Consider the following 21,733-nt stretch of genomic DNA (forward strand, 5'->3'; position numbering starts at 1 on the left):
GCCCCACATGGCACACATGGCACCTGCAGCACTGCACGATGAATACAGCAGTGGATAAAAATCCTGATATGAGTGATTCTTTTCTATTTGCTGCTTATCCTCAAAAGGTAACTAAGAAATGGTATGTAAGTTTCATGATCTCTTATGCATCTATGGGGAGGCATATTTTATTTGACATAAACTATACTTGATCTTCTCATCTGAATTGGATACCCTCCTTCCCTTTTCTTTCTTCAGATTGTCAATTTTACTTTTTTGCCCTTGCAACATGTTCATTTTCTTGTTCTCCGATGCTCATTGATGTTGCTACATGTTGTAACTGATTAAAAAAGTGCAGATCTATTATTAATATTAAATCGGGTTGTATGCTGAATGCATGGTTTTCTTGTTATTGCTTTTGCACATGTAATTGATCTATCTCAGGTTCATCCTGGTTCTGCCCCAAGCTGGGTTTCAACTTTTTCTCAGTTGCCGCTAGTCAAAGGGTCATATAAACATTGGCTACCTGAATTTTTTTCCGTCTTTGGTAGGGAAATATTTGGTTTTAAAATAATAGATGGCATAGGGATTTTAAAATTAGGTTCTGTATGGATGAATCAAGGAACTTGCTGAAACTATAGGTAGGTGCTGGTAGCCTCTGAACTAAAAAACTTAGGTGGAGTGTCAAAATTATTTATGCCTTGGTGGTTCAGATGCCATTGAGCATGATTTTGTGATATTATATTGGCGCTCTTGTTGTCATTTCTTTGCAGTGGGGAACTTTGAATTCTGTGGTGTTGTTAGGGATCTCAGGTTGTTAGCACATTGACCTTGCTTGTCTTCATCTGTTGATCTCAGGGTAGCTAGACCGTTACAAAATGAAGGTTCAATAGACAAGATTCTGCCAATTGTTCTGATGTGGTTGTCATAGACCTGTACCATTATCCAATTTTTAATCCTGGGTTTGAGAGTTTGGAGAGCTTGAATTTGCAGGTTGCTCACTTTCAGGAGATAATGGTACTGTCAAATATAGTGTGGGTTGGTATTTGGTACCTCTTTAAGATGTACGGGCGGAAAGCTTCTCCATATTTACATAGGTGATGTAGTCAGTTCCCAAGGTTTTCATTGAAGATGACCTGGAGTTTTGGGTTAAATCAACTGCTTTTAAAGAGTCTTAAGTGTCAACAATGTGAAGTGGATGGTGGATGATGTGTAACAATAAAATTTGATTCCTAGCATGTTCATGTTTAATGCCTTAGTCAAGTCTGCTGATGTATCATAGGCCATAGGACTTGGTTAGCAACTTAGCATGAGCATGATGAGTGCTATTATTGTTTATTTGATAAGAACACAGTAACTTTTCCTTCTGATAGTTCTGTTGTGGGCCACTTCTCTGTACCTTTCTCCTACTTTATTTTGTCTTGTTCATGTCTATTAGCTTTTTTGGTATTATTCAGTTTTTGGATGTATGCTAAGGAGAGTTTTAATTGCATCAGGGTGAAGAGGTAACATTTGATTATAACTATGTACGGGTATATGGAGCTGCTGCAAAAAAATGTGTTTGTGGATCTTCTGTATGCCGGGGTTATATTGGTGGAGATCCATTGAATGCTGAAACAATTGTTCGAGGCGATTCAGATGAAGAATTTCCAGAACCTTTAATGTTTGATGAAAATGGCTGCAATGAGGATACCATGGATGGAATTATTTCATCTACTAGCACAGTTAATGGTGCTGGTGCTGCAGCACAATATACAGGGATTCCTTTGCAAGCTGGAGATACCATTAGCAAATCTGAAGCTGCCACTGTGGGGTTAAATATTTCTTTAGAGAAGGAAAATACCCTGAGCGGATCCTTTTCTTTTGGTGAACCATCACAATCAAGAATCTCTTTGAAAATGGAAGACAGTTTGAGCAAATCTTTATCTTCTTCTGTACCGCCACAGGTTTCTGTACAAAGAGAAGATGGAATGAGAAAAACCTCTTCTTCCACTCAATTGGTTGAGGTTTCTTTAACAAAGGAAGAAACCGCAGATAAATATTTGTGTAATGTTCAAACATTGGAGAGTTCATCCTCAACTGTAAACTCTATGAAGAAAGCCATGTCTAGTTCAGTAGGTACTGACAAGTCAAGATCTGAGTCAGTTGAGGATAAGCCCAATATTTCAAAGTCACGTCCTCGTGTGAAAGCATCTCGGTCAGGTAGCTCAATTGAAAAAGGAAAGTGCACTGTTTATCCTGTTATCGCCAATAAAGCTCAGGTTATGGCCAAACCCAGAAAACAGGTCGATGGTGCTATTCGTAGTCGTTTCGAAGGGGGTAAGCACTTTTTGCAGCTTTCTGCTGGTTCTAGGGTTTTGTGTACAAGTCACCATGATTTTTTCCTTTTGGCACTTGCAGTTGAAGAGAAACTCAATGAGTTACTAGATGGCGATGGGGGAATAAGCAAACGGAAAGTAAGTAATATCTTTTCATGAGCAAGTGACTCATTTTCATTGTGATTTTGTTCATCCTACAGCTTTAAGGAATTCAAAAAGGGGTTAAATGCAGCCATGATAATCTCTCTCTCTCGCTCTAATGGCTGTAAAAAATTTGCTGTGACCATCTTGAAGATCTTTTTGCACTCTACCTTAATTGTTTCTTGTCCATTGTTTTGATTGTCTGGTTGCTTTCACCCTGAAAGTGCCATTTCATGGTACTTTGGTGTACACTCTTCCGATCGGTGATCACTTGATGTGATGGTATGATTGGTATCTGTGCTACAGATAACCTCATTCTCCAAACCATGGAATCAAAAACAACATTTTTATGGTTTTTGTTTTTTCCTTGGCTATGTTTTTTCGTTTTATTTTCCCAGTTCTGTTTCAATCAGTGAGCATGTATTTATATTGCAAAGCAACAATGGTTGACCTTGTTTCTGAGGCTTTCCGTTGTAAACAGGATGCAAGCAAAGGCTACCTAAAGCTTTTGGTTCTCACTGCAGCTTCGAGAGATAATGGCAATGGTGAAGCATTTCAAAGGTATTTACAGATCTTGTTGCTAATTCAGTATTCCTATTTCAAAATTGACTTGATCATGTGAGAATTGTAGCGTAAATATTGCCTGAGCACTTCTCTTGGTGCCCCCCCCCCCAAATTGCAGTGCCCGAGATCTTTCAATCATTCTTGATGCGCTTATGAAAACAAAATCACGGACAGTTTTGACTGACATAATCAACAAAAATGGTAGCAAAACCTCTCTTAACTCATACAGCTTCATGTATTAAGTATTAATTAGTAGCTGTGGATGCATAATGTTGAATACGATGGTAATTTCATTTGTAGGTCTGCAGATGCTGCACAACATACTGAAGCAGAACAGGGGGGACTTTAAGAAAATTCCTATTCTTCGAAAGCTTCTTAAGGTAGTACACTATAAAAAGATTTCTTTGTGAATGCAGATGTAGTTCCCATTGTTTATATAGTTAATACAACAACTCAAGGTTTTAAATCTCGGTTTCACCAGGCCACGAAACCGAGTTCTGCCGAGATCTCTGCGAGTTGGTGTATTTTTTCCCGTCTCAACTCAGTGGTGGGTTTCGGTGGGCCATATGGCCAAGATAGGTCCTAAAACTTGACATCCACCCTATTTTAGGCCTTCTAAACACAATAGAAACATTAGTTTTTACAAATTCAAACTCAAAATGGTAATTTTACTTCGGATCCTAGGTTTGTTGTCTACGGCGTACATGAGGTCTACCCTAGGCTATTCCGCACAGTATTTAGAGCACATATAATTAAAGTAGAGGTCTAAAACAACTTAAATAAGCATTAGGAATTAAAAAAATCAAACTATAAGCCATTTAAGCATTAGGCATCATATTCATAATCATACATGGTGATGATTTGACGGTTTGTTAATAATTGTTAGAAACTTGGAAAGAGACATAGATTAAACAAATACAAGTGTACTTAAAACTGCTCTTAAGATGCAATGCAGCTCCCTCTCCTGATGTTGAGGCTTCAATCTTGAATCCCCAAGCTTTAATCTTCAGTTGAGGTGAGATTTATCAAAAAAAAAAGAGCTCCAAAACCCTCACCTCCAAGTGTTTTTCCTTCATAGCAAAGCGAGAGAGGCGAGCTCTCGAGTTGAGGTCGAAATCTCGCCGAGAGGGTGCCTTTTTATAGCTTGGTTTGGTCTCGAGTCGAATTGAGACCGAGATAAGTGCCGAGATACTTGACCGAGATATTGTCATTTTTTTGTATCGCCATTGGTCTCGTCTTGAGAGCTGGCGAAACCAAGATAATTTCGAGATCTTGCCAAGATCTCGCTGAGATCTTGTACCATGCAGCAACTGCAACAACTCAACCTTATCCCAACTAACTGGGTCCGGCTACGTGGATCCTTGCTAAGACAAAAAATTAATAATAAAACTAAAAAGAAAAGAACAACAGCCTTATCCTTTTCTATTTGTTATTGATTTCTCGATATTAAGTTTGGTATTGATTGATTTCTTACCATACTGTTCTAATGATGATATTGATAGAAGTTGTAGGTCTTGAATAAGTAGTAGCATTCAACTGTCATAATGTTTCTTTTGAGTTCTTTTGGAAGAAGTATTTTCATCGGTGCTTGATTGATGTCTTGTATGATTTTCTTGGCTAATTTAGCTCATTGAATATGCTTCCAACCACCTTATGTTTTGCATTTGCAAATGACTACTCTAGCAGTCAAGCTGTTAGAACATGTGGCACAGAAAGACGGCAAAGTGGAAAACGTCCCTCCTATTGCATGTCTCTGTTACCCGTGGGGAGTTTATGGGATCTTGTTTATGTGAACTTTGTCTTGAATGATCCAACCTATTGCAAAAATCTTCGCTTCTTGTTAAAGGGAATGCGTTTCAATTCCAGACCATGATTGATGCTGAGAGTAAGTAGATGGTAGAAATTTATCAGTTGGTGGAAAATTGGTGCTAGAGTATTGCAGGTTTGCTGCACTACTTCCTTCAAATTAGAGATTTTTATTGGGGGCAACTTGTTCCAATAACTGGGTGCTTGCTGTAAGAAAAGGAAGAAGCCTTAATACTGATGTCAGTAGTCAGGAAGATTGCAATATCAAACTGAGTGGGGGAAATTTTTCAATGGATATGAAGGGAGTAAGACAGAAAAATTGTACGGTTTCGATGTCAGTGAAGGAGTTAAAGTATGTATTCAGGGGACTTCAGTCCCCGTTGGATGCTCAAGGACAGGCGACTACTTGATGTTGCAACTTGATATGGATATGTTATATGCTGATTTATAAAGTAATGGGTAAATTTCCAATGAACAGACAGAGTTTGTAACTCGTCCATAATTTTCATGGCACCTAGGCGAGCCAAAGCAGGGACATGGCACCTTGGTGCCTAGGGGAGGAAAGTGGTTCTATATAATTAGGGGGTAAGGGGCTTTTGTGTAATGTAAAATATTTTATTTCTTTAACTGTAAATATGAAGGGAGGGGGTTCACGAGTAAAGTAAAAGTATGTTTTTAACGTAGGCTCCGTTTGTTTCGGCGTAAAATTTTATTTGAAAATTTGAACTTAAAAAAAAATTAGATGTAAAATTTTAAATGTTGGAAAGTGTTGGAATGTTTTTTTTTTTATGGAAACAAACATTAGAAAACTTTTCAACATGTAAAATTTGCCGTGGAAAAATTTTCAGGTAAAATTTTATGACGAAACAAACGGAGCTGTAGTTCCAAATATGGGGATAAAAAAGGAACCTATTTATAAATAAAAATATAAGAAAACAAAACCAGTACGAATGTTTTAAGCCCATAGGCCTTCACTACACAGAGACAGTGAGTTTAGTTGATGCAGATCTGAAGGTGTATTCAAGAAAGAAGGCGGCGGCTGCCTAGCAGCCACGATTTTGCCTTGGGTTGTTTGGGTTTTATTTTGTCTTAATTCCTTATGTCCTTGTATGAACCGGTTGGTTCAATTTAAGTAGTGGTCCAGTTGGTCTAGTTGAAGTTAGTTAATTCTACCTTTTACTTTTACTATTAGTAATTGTCAGCAATTAGTTCACATCAATTTCAGAAACTGATTGTGCCTTGTACTCCAAGCAAGGGGGAACCAATTGGAAACTTTCTAATTTTGGTTCCTTGCTGCTTCTTTCTATTAATCTATAAAGCAACCCAAGAGCGCACAGGATAGCCCACGATTTTAGTTCAACCTATTGCTACTGTTTGCATGCTTGCCTTCTCTTCCATGGAGATTCTTAGTGTGTGATCTTATTAGGAAGGGGCTGGTGTTCGATCCAGTCAACTCCTTGCGGTGGGAAGCTCGGGAGGCTGATATCTATTGTGTTCTTCGTCCCTACATCACTCTAAAGTTGTTAGAAGGTTATTGTCAACAATTAATCTTCACTGTTGCAAGTTCAGACCTCAAACTCTGGTTAGTTTCTAATTCTGTCCCTTACTTTCTAATTCCATCACCTCAACTCCCAACCAAATCCCACCATCAACTTTCGTCCATCTTCTGGTCGAACTACACCCCCTGTGAGAGGACGACTCGATTGAACTTCCAGGTCTATTGGACCGGTGGATCTGTTGATATCATCCTTTTCTCCTTAAGCCTGTCCCTGAGATCGATTCCTGCAGTTTCAGCCCTGTTCATGAAATCGGTAGGAAGAATTTAACCTGCTGATTGCATCGAGACCTTTCGTATTGACCTCTACTTTGTTTCAGACTTATATTCATACACCCCTGTTCTATTCCAAGTTCCTAAACTGCTAATATCCTGGTTTTCTTCTATTCTGACGCATACCCTTAAGTCATCAGCCTTATTCTAACCTCAGTTTTCCCATACGTGTTTCTTATTCCCTGGTTTAAGATCCTGTTCTGGGTTTGAAGTTTTCAAATCTGTCCTGCATTACTAGTGCAGTTATGCCACTTCCTCTTTCTTCTTCTTCTTCTATGGTAGTTACGAGGGCAGAGGCAGTGGTGGCTGCAATCTTTCTCTACTTCAAAGGCAACTTCTCCTGCTGCAGCCACTACTTCTTCTTTACTCCTCTCCCCTCCTCCTCCTCTTCTTCCTCTTCTATGGCAAAATGAGGCCGCTGCTTCAATCTTCTCTAGAAGCGGGTCCTGCTGCCTCATCTCCTCTTCTTTATCATATTTTCCCTATTCTTTCCATTTTTAACCATTTTCCTTCTTTTTTGGATTTTTTCCTAACTTTTTTTTAGTTAAGCCACATGGACAGAACAACCCATTGCCCTGGCCCTCTCAATCAGACTGTATTGACATTAAGCTAAGCATCACCTAGGCGATGCCTTGTCAACTATGAACATGACTCATCATGTGGAACAGACAGCCTAATTCATGTCCATCTTTTGAAACTGAATCTGAACTGTAATGTGGCTAGCTATTTCTATGATTCTCAATTAAGGCACCAAGGAATTTATAGCTGCTGGACAGGCCCAGAAATATGTGTAAATAGCGCAAGCTATTGGACTTAACAGAAGAATAGGAGAAAACAGGTTTAGGCAAGCCAGGAGATTAAGAAACTAATTACCAGAAGTTGCAGGTTGCTGAAACTTGTCTAAACAGTGGCCTGCAGTGTGGAAAGATAAGAGAAAATAGAAGAGATAAGAGGAGTAGATAGAAGAGAGGAAAAGAAGAGTTCGTTGGGAGAGAGAAAATAGGAAGAAAATTTACAATTCTGCCGCTCAAAATGGGAGGACAGTTTAGCTGAAGGTGTTTTAGATTGGATGTTTAGGGGCAAGTACAGAATTAAGGTGTACAATAATTTAAAATGTTAAATTTACAATTCTGCCCCCCAAAATGGGAGGACAGTTTAACTGAAAGTGTTTTAGATTGAATTTGATTGGATGTTTAGGGGCAATTACAGAATTAAGGTGTATTTCGGAAAATGCCAGAACTTAAACCAAGTAAGCTAACTGGGTGTTTCTCTTGTTTTTGAGAAGCAACTCAAAGCACATTCTTATCAAATATAGTAGCTTCACGAACAATACAATGTTTATTCCTCTCTTAAGTCTAGAAATCAACAATGCAATGTTTATCAATATATACATGCTTACTCCTCTCTAAGTCAAGAACACCTGCAACCATATTAAAATCTTGTCCTCAAACAACATCTATGTATGAAATTTTCTGAAATTGGAGTAATTGTATTTCTGAGATTTTATTTTTTAGGGTGGGGGATGTGTGTGGAGAGTAATAGGTATCTGTGATTGAGTGGGGAGTTATGTAATTGGGAGGGAATGGGAGTGAGAGATAGACAAAGACAGAGAGTGGTATTAGGATGGGTGAAAAGATAAAAAGAAAGTTGTTAGGAAAAACAAGTAAAAGAGAATAAGGATAGATAAATTAGGTTAGGGGAGAGGGTTCCCTGAGAGGTAGTGTGGCCCCAGCGCCAGTGTGGAGGCCAATGGGAGCGTTCATGGGGGCGGGGTGGTCATTTTGCCCCCCTCTGTGTCTGGGCGCATGTGCCACGCTGCCTTTCAGGGTTCTTTTTCCCATAAATATAAACAAAGAGACTTGTTTAGATTAGGAGAGAGAAGTGGAGAGTACATGATGCAAATAATCACATAAATGGGCTTACTTTAGTGGAAATAAGCCTTGGGTTTGGTTATGTATGCATTAGGCTTTTGATCCCATGTGTTTTCATTGTAATGGGCCATTTCAATGGGCCTAAAATGTGGGTAGAAAGTAGGCATACTGGATTAGGCTTGGTTAGTTAGCTATTTAAGTTTTCCTATTAGTATTATGATTCCTTTTTCAACTATGTTTTGTAATTAGCAATAGGATATGATTTGCCTAGTCAGATTAGGATTCTTATTTTGTATTCTATATATATAGCTTGTAAGAGCCAAGGCTCATAGATGTATTATGATGAATTAAGTTTGAAGTGTTCTTCAATGGATGCTGTGCAATTCAGTTGGGGGTGAGATATCCTTGGAGGGCAGTATGATTCTGTACCTTGTTGGTGGGAAGCCATAGTTATCGTTTTCTTACTTTTTGTTCTCTGTTTTTTCTTCCTCAAGTAATTGTTGTTTCATCTGATTTGATTCAAGCTTGCTGTTATCTATGTAATCATAATTTGGGTAGGTTTATCATTCTCTTTTAGTGTTGATTACATACTGTACATGCTGAGAATCAAATCACAGCAAGAACCATCTCAGTTTGACCTGTCAGGCTGTCAGCTACCCTGTGTTTTAGTCCCTTTTGCTGAAAACGAGATTCCCTGTAGTGTGGAATCTTTCCATCGGAATCCCTCCATCTTTTAGGGCATTCAAGGCCTCTCTAAGAGTCTAAGACAATCCCTTGATCTAGGCTAATTGCTGATCTGATTCACAGATCTGATTTAATTTAAATTCTCATGATTTCTGTCCAATGTTCTATTTCAGACCTGAGTTTTTCAAATTAGTTTTGATCTGCCATGTGATTTCTATAATAACTTGGAGGTTTGGATTAGATTGTTGAAATTAAGAGTCAACCCAAATAGAATTCAATTCTGTTGGTTGGGTTGAATTTAATTTCAATTTTACCGTTTCTAAGATCTCCGCCCGTGAGTTCACTGTTTCCTAAATTACTCCCAAATCGCTCATCAGATCATTCTCATCTTTTGAAGGGTTCTTATCGTTCCTATTAATGTACTCCTAGATAGGTAGGAGACCTACTAGGAGCCAGACAACCAGGACCTGTAGAGCTGCTGGTTCGATGGGGGCAGAATTGAGGTTTTAAGACAATTAGGATTAGGATAATGGAGGTAAGTCTTATATGGTAATGCTAGGTACGTTTATAGAGTCTAATGAGAATAACAAAAATAGAAAATTATGGTTTCGGGTTTGGGTTTTGGAATAGATGAGATTGGAGAGTTTTAGGGTTTAGAGTGAGAGTTTTGGGCAGGGGTTAGGATCGAGCTTCCCTAATGGTGAGGGGAAGATTCGAACCAAATTTGGACAGAATCTGATTGTAGGAATGAGCTATGGGAATTTTAGGGTTTTAGGGCTTTAATAGGAGTTGAGGGAGATTAGTGTTTTGATGTGGGGATGGGGCAGAAGCTTGGATTGAGTGTAGGGATTACTGTGGGGATGTTGTGGTTGAAATTTGAATGAATTCTAAATGATGGAATAAGGCTGGACAGATTGAAGATGAGCTAGGGTTTAGTGAATCGATTAGGATTAATGGAGGGGGTGATATTGGGAATCGATGGGCTTAGGTTAGAGGATTAGGAGAAGAAGGATGATTGCTAAAACAGTAAACTACTTACTTGAACAGCAGATCTGCAATGGCAGCAGCTTTGAAGATAGAAGATAGGTTCTCTCGATCTACAAGATGTGAGGAGATGAGTAGCAGATCCTCCCGGTCTACAAGACACAAGGAGTCAACTGGAGATGCAAGCAGAAAACTATTTTTTTGAAGTCTGAAATTGTGGGGGAGCCTCCCACGATTTGTTTATTTATAATATGGCCAATGGTCCAAATCCTATTCAGCCTAGGAATTTGAATCCTTGGCTGAATTCCTATTACAAATCTAAATCACCCTCTCTACATAAATCGTGGAGGGGTAGGACAACTTAAATTTAAAGCTAAACAACTTAAATAAAAAGATTCCTAAGCAACTAATAGGATTAAATCACTTAAATTGGAACATGGTTTGAACCAGTTCAATTTAAGTTTACAAATAGACTGGTAAATAAACTAAGTATGGAATGCAAAAATAAACTAAAGCTGCTGAAATAAATTAAGGCTCCAACCACACTCGGCCCTACTCCTAGGGCTGCTTCTTCTTCTTCATGCAGATGTAGGTCTTTGGATCTGCATCACCTATTGACTACTGTTTCTTAGAGTTTGGTGCTAATCTAAGAGTTTTGAGATTTCAATCAATTTTTCGGGTTTTTATCTGAGTGGGGTTTTGACTTGGGATCCTATCCGGGAGGGCTTTAGGGGTTCTTCCTACTTACCCCCATAGTTCAAAATCTTGCCAAGATGATCTCGGAAAACTCGGAAAACTCGAGCTTCTCGAGACGAGATGACATACAAGACACAAAATATGCACAATTTCAAAAAACTCGACCGAGATTTCGAATATTTTGAGAATCTCGGAGAAATCTCGGTGAAATCTCGAATATTTCGAAAATATCGACCTACTCAGTACTCATAGAGTCATAGTATTGTATTGTTGGGACTTGGGAGTTAAGACGCGGAAGACTAGGGTACTAAGGTGTCTATGACTTATGTATTATTCATTGTACTTAGGTTGGGTGTCTTTGTACTATGCATTGTGAACACTTTATTGTATCTTGTGGTTTGTAGTAGAAACTTTAAGTCTTCAACTATTTCTTAAATAATGATTCAATATTATGTGCATAATTTACTTGTTTTACTTGCCAATTATGTCTCATATCATTCAAACAATATGTAGAATAGGCAATATTACATTAAGGGTTCGGCCTTTACTGCCAACCAAGGGTGCAAATCCAAAACACCAAATTTTTTTTTTTTTTTTTTCAATTTGAACCTTTAAATATGTTTATTAAGCCTAAAACAAGCTTACCTTATAGTTTCGGAGCCAACTATGGCCATATGCCCATCGAAACATAATTCCGAAACATAAAAAACAAAAAATACACTGTCTCGCCGAGATCTCGAGATCTCGGAAAACTCGACCGAGTTTTAGAACCTTGCTTACCCCCCCCCCCCTCACCCCACCAGTAGAAATGGGAGATATGTAAGCAGGTGCAGGAGAGAATGGTGAGATTCTAGTGAGGTGATATATGATATTAGGAGAGAGACATAAGTGGGGAGGTGGGGAATAGGGAGAAGGAAATTTTCTATGTAGGAGGAATCGGATTAAAAAATCTAAAAATTTGTTATTTGTCTAATTGTCTTGCAAAGGTGCTATGATTATTAATGATCAATAGTGGAACATTATATAGAATTTTGAAATAAAATAAAATATTAACACCAAAAAATATGGTGCAACCGCACTCCAGTTCCTTCTAATATATAGATAGATGTGAAATTGAAAATGTCGCATGGCACTTTTTTATTCAGTGGGTCAGTATTGAATGGGATTTTCTGATGCGGAAAATAAATTTTACATCATGGTCCATGGTAGAGTCAAAACCGAAGGCTCCAGTTGTGTGTAGATCACTTCCTTTTTGTATCACGTGGTGCCTCTAAAGGCTGAGGATGTCTATTCAACTTTGTTGGTGCCATACTACTGCCTTTCTGACACAGGCGGAAGGTTCGGATTTGTAATAGAGAGATCAGATCTAGTTTATAGGGAGGTTAGGGATAGGATAAATGGAGAAGACGAGGTTTCAAGATCAGATTCTGATCTTAGATGAAGAGAGAAGTTGCAGGCTGTTGGGAGGTGAACAGACAAGGTCAAAATAGACCACGGTTTTGAGGGATAGGTGAGGGAAGGGGCTGGTGTGTTGTGGAAGAGATGAGGTATAAAAGGGGTTAAGGGCTGTAAGGCTTTTTAAAGGAATGGAAGATGAAAGGTTAAGTTGAGTTGCAGGTTTAATGGAGATGGGTCAGATATTGAAGAAGATGTAAAGAAGGAGATAGCTAGGAGGGTTGTAGATGAAGATAGAAGAAGAGACGGGGCTATGAGAGGGAGTATCGTGAGAGAGAGGAGAAGAGATAAGATTGATAGGGGGAGAGATAGAAGAGAAGACATTGAGGAGAGGGGGAAGGGGACTGCTTCAATGCAGGTCTGGCCACCAAGGCTCCAACTTTTGTTTCATTCAATAATTCAATTCAATGTGTTACAAAAGGTTGGATACATGGGTGTTTAAAGAAGAAAATGACTCTTGGACTTTAATAACTCCTAAAAACTAAAACCAAGAAACATTAATGACTAGCACACTATTCTAAACTAATTACTCACCTAGAAACTAACTCCCATAAAACATTAAATACTAGCCTTCAATCTCTTGGACTCCTAATCTAAGAATTTAAAGAGATACATTAATACACCTAGGAATACGAAAAGACTAAAGAAGAAAATATAAAAGACTCAATCCTACTAAATATTTCTTGAGAATATCAAGGGCCAAAAAGGGACTGGTTTTAGCCAGCAGATGCTCCACACATATAGGGTGGCTGGTACTTGGCTGGTCCACACAAAGGCTGGTTGGTGCGTGATTGGTTGCGTCTGGGCATGGGCTGCCAAATTGGGTCAGTCCGGTCTAGCCAATCAATTGCTCCTATATCACTTTCAGAATATGTTCCTCCTGTTCCATGTTGCTACATTTGTGATGTGTCTAGAAGAGGCTTTTCAATATGCTTTGAAAGCACTAATTGCTTCCGTTTCACTTTTTGATAGCTTAAAATTGTTCAGAAGGTTTGCTTGTACCACCGTAGTAGAGATCTTGTAGATCAGTTGTTGATATCCTCCTTCATATTGTGAAATATTTACCAGTTCATCATTTATCTTTTTGTTTTTATTTTATTGTGCAGGTATTAGAGTTTCTTGCGCTAAAGGGAATCCTTACCTTAGAACATATCAATGGAGGCCCACCTCATCCTGGAATGGAAAGGTTAGAATGACTGTCTGGCTCATTCTCCCAATCCCATGCTCATATTAGAGTTTCTTGAGCTAAAGGGAATCCTTACACGATCCCTCTGGATATTACATAATTATACTAAAGAAAGACCTTATGCTTTACAAAGCCCTATACAACAGCTATACTGAAAAATAGCGAGCAAAGGGTATTGTATCTGATCCTGGAAGTATGGTACCACAAGAAATTACTTTGATGCACAAACCCAAAACGGAACATTTCTTAATAGCTCGAGGCTAAATTAAGTAAATTGTATGCTGCTTTCTCACGAGTCTGAAAAAGACCATGTTGCTTCTTTCCTGCCAAAAACTCCAACTTAGCCCAAGGGATTAAAGACTATTTGATGCCTTTACGTTTTGGTTTTTCTATTAGAAACAAAAACAAAAAATTTCATTCATATAGGGGGAAAAAAGATCAGTAAAATTTGCATCTGTACTGTATGCTCAAAAATATAAAAAGAGCGTCCCAAAACATGAAGCTCCTGCTACTGTAGGGTCTGGGAGGGGCAAATGTATGCTCAAAAATATAATTTAATAAATACTTCAACAGCATTTATCAAGGTTATATCAATTGAAATTTTCCACTTCTTCCTTATATCCTGGCTGCAAAGTACTTTATATTTCAAGAGGCTATCTGTGTCGAAGAGGAACTGTTTTTCAATTGGGGGAAAAGTCACTTGGATTAGGAGTTGAGATGGCATTAGGCTGAGTTGATTTGTGTTAGGCTAGAATAGTCAGATTAGAAATTTATTGAATTGTATGCTATCTATAGCCAAGTTGTAAAATGTGTACACTGGACTACTCGTTTTGTGAAAGTTGGTACACTTCCATTATTCATTATTTCCTTTTTTATTTTCTTTTTAATCTTTGTTTATTGGACATTTGGACAGCAGAATAAGAAAATGTTTTATTTACTATTTACTGTTGTGTTCTTCTTGAAAGATAATGGTCACTTAAGTAGTAATGGTATACACATGAACAGTAACATAGTGAACATACTTATCAATCCCATATTAGAGATAAAAATGCGTCCAAACACACTGCTGGGTTGATCTCTTCTAAAATTTTAGTTGGGTATTCCAATCTATTATTGGCATAGAGCTCATGCAGTGCTCAGGAGCTAAGACAAATCCAAGAAAAAATAAAGTAATATAAAATAACATCTGTGGAAGCAATATTTGCTAATTTGAAACAAACATGATCATAGTTGTCACAGTGTCTAGGAGAACCAAGGTGGTCAAGGGGGGCAAAAATTAAGCCAACACCAGCAAGGTGACCAAGGCGCCAATCCAAACAAAGCCGCCTGGATGCTTAGGCATTGGCTTGACAACTGTGAATAAAAGACCTATGTGAAACCAAATAAATTAATAAATAAATAAAATATTTTGAAAACAATTTTTTGTGCAACATCTATAGTAGCAAGTTTATTTGTTTTCAAACAAATATGAAGTATATGTGAAATAAAAAAATAAAAAAATTTCCAAAGCATAGTTGTCAAAGCGCTAGACGACCCAAAGCGTTGGAGAGGGGTTTAAAAACTAAGGTGACACCAACAAGGCGCCCATCCCAAAAAAAGCAGCCTGGACGCCAACATCTATACAACTATGTTCCATTGTATAAATTAAAAAGTTCAAACATAAAAATTTACAAACTTACTTTTTAATTCAGAAAATGCTTAAAAACCTTGGTTAGCATATGATATGGAATACTAAGAAGAAGTTCTATAACAATATTACATAACTAAAAATTTTAAATAGGATAAGAATTCAAAATTTTAAATATGAATGTGAATAAGTCGAAAAAAATCCTAAGGTTAGATATATTACAAAAATGTATTAATAATTCAAACCTAAAAAGATTAGAAAGAGAACACGACAAAATCCCAAGTAGTTAGGAGAAAAGACAAAGATTGAATAGTACTTTCAAAGAATATGAGTATTTAAAGAAGACAATTCTTTTGTTGCTGTGCTTCTTGTTAATTTTTCTGTATGGGGTTTAAACCTGATAGAGAACAAAATGAAAAAGTGATTAAAAGGGTATTTAGTAGATAAGGAATTGGATTCGAAGTAATATTAAGGAACTTTCTTAAGAGAGGGGCTATGCTATGTGGGAGAGTGAGGGGGGTTGGATGGATTCTAGGGAATTTCGTTGAAGAGAGGAAGCATCTCAGGATGGATTTGGTCGTAGCTTAATATAATGTATGTTGAATTCAGGAATGGCTTTATGTTCCTTTTTATAAATCTGTCACTACTGTTGAGTGGGTTAACATTGGCCAATTCTAATCAGTTCTTCATAACCAAGGTTCTAAAACTCAGGTTTCGACCAGCCAGAAAACCGAGTTCATCTCAGTTTCGACCATATCTCGGTCGAAACCTAGAACTTTCTCCAGGCTAACTCGAACCTTGGTTTCGAGGCCCAGAAGTTGATTTTTTGCCCTAATTCTTGTTGTGCTGCCTATTTTTAACATTTTAAATTCAATCCATGCGTTAGTTTCACACAGAGAACACTAAAAATAATACTTGTGGTTTTGATCCAAGTTTGATACAATATATTGTTCTTGGACATGGTATCGAATAAGGTTTGACCGGAACATAACACCTTCAATATAAATCAGATTTAAGCAATCTTGGATTTGTTAGAAAGCTTTGTTTTGTTTGCTTTCCAACAAGTACAAGATTGCTTAAATTTGGTTTATATTGAAGGAGTTAAGTACCGTTCAAACTTAATTTGGTGTGCGCGAATGCTGTCAAAATCGCTTTGAATGAAAATAATTTTTTGGACATCAAAACAAATGAATATTTTGCCGCACTTTTGGTTTTTAGCAATGTTTTACCATATTAAGATTTATGAAATTTTTAGATTTGAGAAAAACCCCAGCATTAGAAAGTTGAAAATTGCACCTACCGCCGAAAATCTAGTTTTTATTCTTGAATTGGGGGGTTGTCTTTTTTTCCTTTTGGAATTTGATTTTTAACTATTTTTATTGGATTCAAAGGGTATTTGCTTATTTATGAATAAGATCTTAAGTAAATGAAATACAAATACAAAAACATCCTGGTTTCTGGCATGGTTACTGCCATATTTAAGTATCTGTACTGTTTTCGAACCAGGTTTCCCCAAGTTTCGATGGGCATAAGTGTCAAAACTTGTGAAATTACCAACATCTCGGTCGAAACCATCGAATTTCGATCGAAACCCTGGTTTTTTTAAAATCACCCTTTAACTCGTCTCGAAAACCTGCGAAACCGAGTTAACTCGGTGGTTTCAATAGGTTTCAGTCGAGTTCTTCTTCCATGTTCATAACTAGGATTCCAATTTCGAGTTTTCAACAATATCAGACAACCATTATGTGATTTTCCAATAGAATAGGGAACATCATCAAATTAGAACTTCTTTTGAATCAGTGATCAAATGGTTTTGCATGTAGCCATTCAGGTTTCTTCGGATAGTCACTGCGAGGACGTGAAGTTTGCCGAAAAGAACAATGTTTTGCTGAGTTGAATCTGAAATATTCCTATGTATAATTTCCCATTACGTGATTTTCCAGTGACAAACTATTTAGGCTATGGGATTTTGTGTTTGCCAAATGGTTGAAACTTTTAGTATTTTGCCTGGTGTGTTAACATCCCACACCTTCTATTTATCCTCCTGCCCCTCCCCACTTCCCCCCCCCCCCTCTCTTTTCCCTTGGCTATGGCTTGACTAAACGCTTGCCCAATTTAATGTTGGGTCAGGTTTGGGTTGGGTAGTTTGCAACATGACCAACTCAAATCTGCGACGATCCGGATGGAACCCTTCTTTCCCTTCAAAGACAGACACACCCACTCACAATACTAACAAGCATATGGACTTACAAGCTTACAGAAATCATTGCTACTAAACTATACGAATTATAGATGTTGTACTCTCTTCCCCTTGTTCTCATTGATTAGTTTCAGGGGAACATAAAATTTTGGAGCTTTTCTCGTCTTGTTCTTGATGTAGTATTTCTGTGCAGCTTTAAGGACTCAATACTTACACTGACTAGACATACTGATGTACAGGTATTGTCTTATACTTTGTGGCTTCTCTTCCTATCTCTAAAGAACTTTAATGTGGTTTCAGATTGGAAAAAAAAAAATTTAAGCTTCTTATTGAGAATCCTTTCAAGTGATGAACAGTGTTTGTTCTCTCTGTTATCATGCTAGGCGTAGTTTCTCTGTTTGAATTATTCTTAATATGAATGTGTACTTAACTTGTGAGAACTTCAAGTTCTGAGTTCTTTACTTTGCATTCCTGCTTTGTTTGCTGCTGGTTTCTGCACCTGATCTTATTTTGTTTGATGTAACAGATCATATATTTCTGGACCTCTGGTCTCATGTTAAATTAACTTTGTTTTTACCGATTATTAATCCAAAATGGAAAATATATATATATTGTATCATGCAAAACAAAAATACATCATTTTGTAGCTGGGTGTACCGGTTTACAAGACATGAGTTTAGTTGACTAATCCATGGGTGCAGTGATGCAGATAAAAAAGATGGATCTATTGGTGGTGGGAAGAGAGAAAAATGAGAGGAGAGAGAACACAGGAAGAGGGAGAAAGGGGAAACCCTATTTGTTTGGTGTGGGGAAGATAGGAAAGAGAAAGGAATGAAGCAACAACCTCAATTTTAAAACAAACCAAATCATATCCCCTTACATGTATTTATAACTATAATATAAGACAAACAGACTTTAAAAAGAAAACTATAACAAAACAGAGTTAAATAAGGAGACTCCCATGCATGGACAGCAATAGGAGTTACCTAGACACTCAATTAAAGAAACCGAAACAGAAAAGAGAACATCCGTCATGTGTGGGCTGAGTTGGAAGGTTCCTATCTTGACCCCACAACCTACTAACTTAAAGAAACTAAAACTGAATCTTGACTCTTCTTAGCCGCAAGCTATTTGGAGTGTCCTATCCCAAATAAAATCGGTAAAAATCAGTAAAAAAACAGGTCTGGGTTTATATATCCTAATCCAGCCTAACTACTTACATAAAATAATAAAATAAAATCTAAAAGTGGTCCATGATTGGAGAATCAATAGTAAACCAGTGGTTCATTTTTTGAAACAAGAAATTGACCCAAAGCCAGAACTGCAAGGCTGCTGTTATCATGTTCCTGCATTATGCAGTTTTTGGAATAATGGTGATGTTAGGATTATAATTTTTCATGGTAGAGCACCTGTCACTTGGGAAGAGATGAAAGAAGAACTGAGAGACAAGTACTTGCCACCTACTTTCAGAGTTCGCCTCCAAGACAAGTTAAATTCTCTTCGGCAAGGGAATTTATCAGTTGCAAAAGTACATGGAGCAATTTGATTCTCTCGCATCTTGTACGAGGATTGGAGAAAAGAATATACAGGTTTATCTCGGTTCAGGCTGGGATTGTTTGAAGTTTTTAAAATCTGTCTTGCATTAAGTGTATCTATAATTCTTTGCAAATAGATTAGAGGACAATAGACCAAGGTTTAAAGTATTGGTATCAACTATCGTATTGTATCTAAGAGACGCAAAATACACATGGAAATGGTCAAGAAATGTATGGAAATGCTTAGGATACATGCAAAATACAGCTTTGAAGCATAAAACACTATAAATAAGTAATATGTAAAATATATATGTATAAAAAGGAGAACAAAGTATGATGAGACAATTGCATTCAATTGATTATATATAAAGGATGAGGTTTCTTACATATATTCGTATGTCATTTTCAGTTTGGGGAAGAATTAGGTATTAGCTGCATACATCATTCTTAAAAATGCAACCATTCAGGTTTTATTTCACTAATGTAGTGATCCATTGCAAAATCAATATTTAAGCAAAAAATTCAAAGTTTTGATAGATAAATTTTCTTGCGCAAAATAAATTTGGTTTTGATCCTTGATTGCAACCTGTTTAATCCCCAAATGATGATGAAATCAACACTACTTGAGTCATTTTTGCCAGTAAGAAGCAAGGAATCAAGTTGATTTTTCTCTTGGTAAGTGTTTTGCAGTCATGGATCGTGTTTTGTAGTTTATAAGAGATGTATTAAGTGTATTGTAGGTAACGACAATGCATCGACCATATCGATACAGTCAATTCATTTTTTTAGGTATCGTATCGGCACCTTAAAGTCAATACATCTGGAAACAGCCTCTCTGCGAAGGCAGGGGTAAGGCTGCATACATTATGACCCAACCTCGTGCACTGGGTACACCTTTTTTTTTATCGACACCTTAAAGATATGATACGTATCAATTAGTATCAGCGGATATGGTAGGGTACTTAAAACCTTGCAATCGTAGTTATCTAGGCGGCAGGACGACCAAGTGTTGGAGAAGGTCCAAAAACAAGGCACCTTCAACAAGGTGGCAAGGCTGCCAAGGAGCCTGGACGCCTAGGCGATGTCTTGATAACTATGCTTGCAATAGACTGACTTTCACAATAAGGCTTGTGAACATTTCATATTCCAGTACTGCTTTCCTTTTTTATTTTTTATATTTTTTGGTTAAGTAACCCTTTATTGGAAAAATGAAAACATTACGAACATATGATACAACAACTGTTTCCTTTCCTATGCTACATGCTTCTTTGATTTTATTTCGAGATTGAATATAACCTTTGCTTTGTTTTGGCACTTACATCTGGGTTTTATGTTTTAGTTCATGTTGATCTATTGTAGCTTTAGATTAGATATTGGTTAGCATTATTTCATACAAAGCCTTTTATTCTGGTTCTTTAGTTTTTTTCTTTTTTCTTCGAACTAATACTGAGCACCATCAGGTTCATCAAATTGCGAGAACCTTCCGAGATAGATGGATTCCCCGTTACAGCAGAAGGTTTAACTACTTCGACAGAGATGATAGCAAGTTGGAACCCCAAAGTGGGCCAAACAGCAATTGGTTTGCATCATCATATAAACGCTGGCATGATCCAGGTTTAAGACCCACAGAAGTAATTAATTCTGTTAGCCAAGCAACATCTGTGCCAACTCCTGTTGAAACTAATACCCAGGAGGGCAGTTCCATGCCTGCTGTTGGCAGCTGTCCAGCTAGTGGGACAAGGAAACGCAAGCGTAAAAGTCGCTGGGATCAGCCTGCAGAGAAGAAAGACGACCCACCCGCTCAGCATTTTGAAGAACAGAAAATTGGGCCAAATTCAGGAGAGAAAATGGATCCAAGCTCACTGAAGCTTGAGATCAGTGACACAGTGCTGGACCAGGTAATTGACGTGAACAGAGAAAAGAAGACATGCAGTGGCTGTGTTAAGAATCTTTCTCAGCAGGATGAAGTTTCAGATAGGGTTGATGCAGTGCAGCACATCGAAGAAGATGTACCACCTGGGTTTGCATCTCATCTTAATGGTCCAGCAGGTTCATCCAATGTTGGACCATCTATTACAGCCAGTCTTTCCACACAAATTGCTAGCCCTTCAGATTGTGGTTTAGAAGTGATTACAGGGCATCCCCAGGAGAGATTCCTTTCTCACTTGCATGTGTCATATGGTATTCCGTTCCGCCTTGTGCAGCAGTTGGGGATGCTCCAGACCGAAACCATTGACTGTTGGTCCATTGCACCAGGGGTTCCTTTCCTTCCCTTCCCACCATTACCTCCATTTCCACGTGAGAAAAGCAATCCTCGACCCTCACCATCTGCTCCTGATCCTATGGTGATGCATGGACATGGAGAAGCAGTTCAGCAGCCCAGCCACTGTGTGGTAGCTCATAACATGGACCCAAGCATTCCGAGTACATCAGGCGCAAGACCAGATGCACCAGTTACCAGAGAGAATAACCAGGATGTAGTTGAGCGAGCGAGGGGTTCTTCATATGGCTTAGGGAGGAAGTACTTCAGGCAGCGCAAGTGGAATGACTGTGTAACCCCAAGATTTCTTGGGAGAAGGAATAGTTCGGAGTTCAAGGGGAACAACTCAAGAAATGGAGTTCGCAGTATAGTTGTAGGAAATATAGCAAATGAGAGTGGGGGTCATTGTTGTTCACAAGGTGTAAACACCGGAGACAAGAATGTTAGCTCTTCTTTCTGTCAACATACACCACACCAATATCAGCATTGATTTAAACGAAAGCTGTGTGAAGCCACAGGCTTTCCTCTCTTCCCTTTTTGTATTTTAATTCTTTATTGCACAGGCTCTATAATCAATGCATATATCCAATTCAATTCCA

General features: G+C 37.9%; 1 protein-coding gene across 1 annotated transcript in view; it reads left to right on the top strand.

Annotated features, from left to right (window-relative positions):
- The window catches only part of LOC122667200, a 53,437-nt gene extending 31,704 nt beyond the window's left edge, over window positions 1-21,733 (top strand). The window contains exons 10-17 of the mRNA XM_043863436.1: window positions 1,476-2,298; window positions 2,380-2,435; window positions 2,920-2,999; window positions 3,121-3,203; window positions 3,303-3,382; window positions 13,433-13,512; window positions 17,533-17,578; window positions 20,335-21,733. Of these exons, the coding sequence (XP_043719371.1) occupies window positions 1,476-2,298; window positions 2,380-2,435; window positions 2,920-2,999; window positions 3,121-3,203; window positions 3,303-3,382; window positions 13,433-13,512; window positions 17,533-17,578; window positions 20,335-21,624 (2,538 nt within the window). The 3' untranslated portion in view covers window positions 21,625-21,733. The remainder of the gene's footprint in view (window positions 1-1,475; window positions 2,299-2,379; window positions 2,436-2,919; window positions 3,000-3,120; window positions 3,204-3,302; window positions 3,383-13,432; window positions 13,513-17,532; window positions 17,579-20,334) is intronic.

Source organism: Telopea speciosissima, chromosome 7 (genome assembly GCF_018873765.1).
Source record: "Telopea speciosissima isolate NSW1024214 ecotype Mountain lineage chromosome 7, Tspe_v1, whole genome shotgun sequence".
NCBI classification, from domain to species: domain Eukaryota; kingdom Viridiplantae; phylum Streptophyta; class Magnoliopsida; order Proteales; family Proteaceae; genus Telopea; species Telopea speciosissima.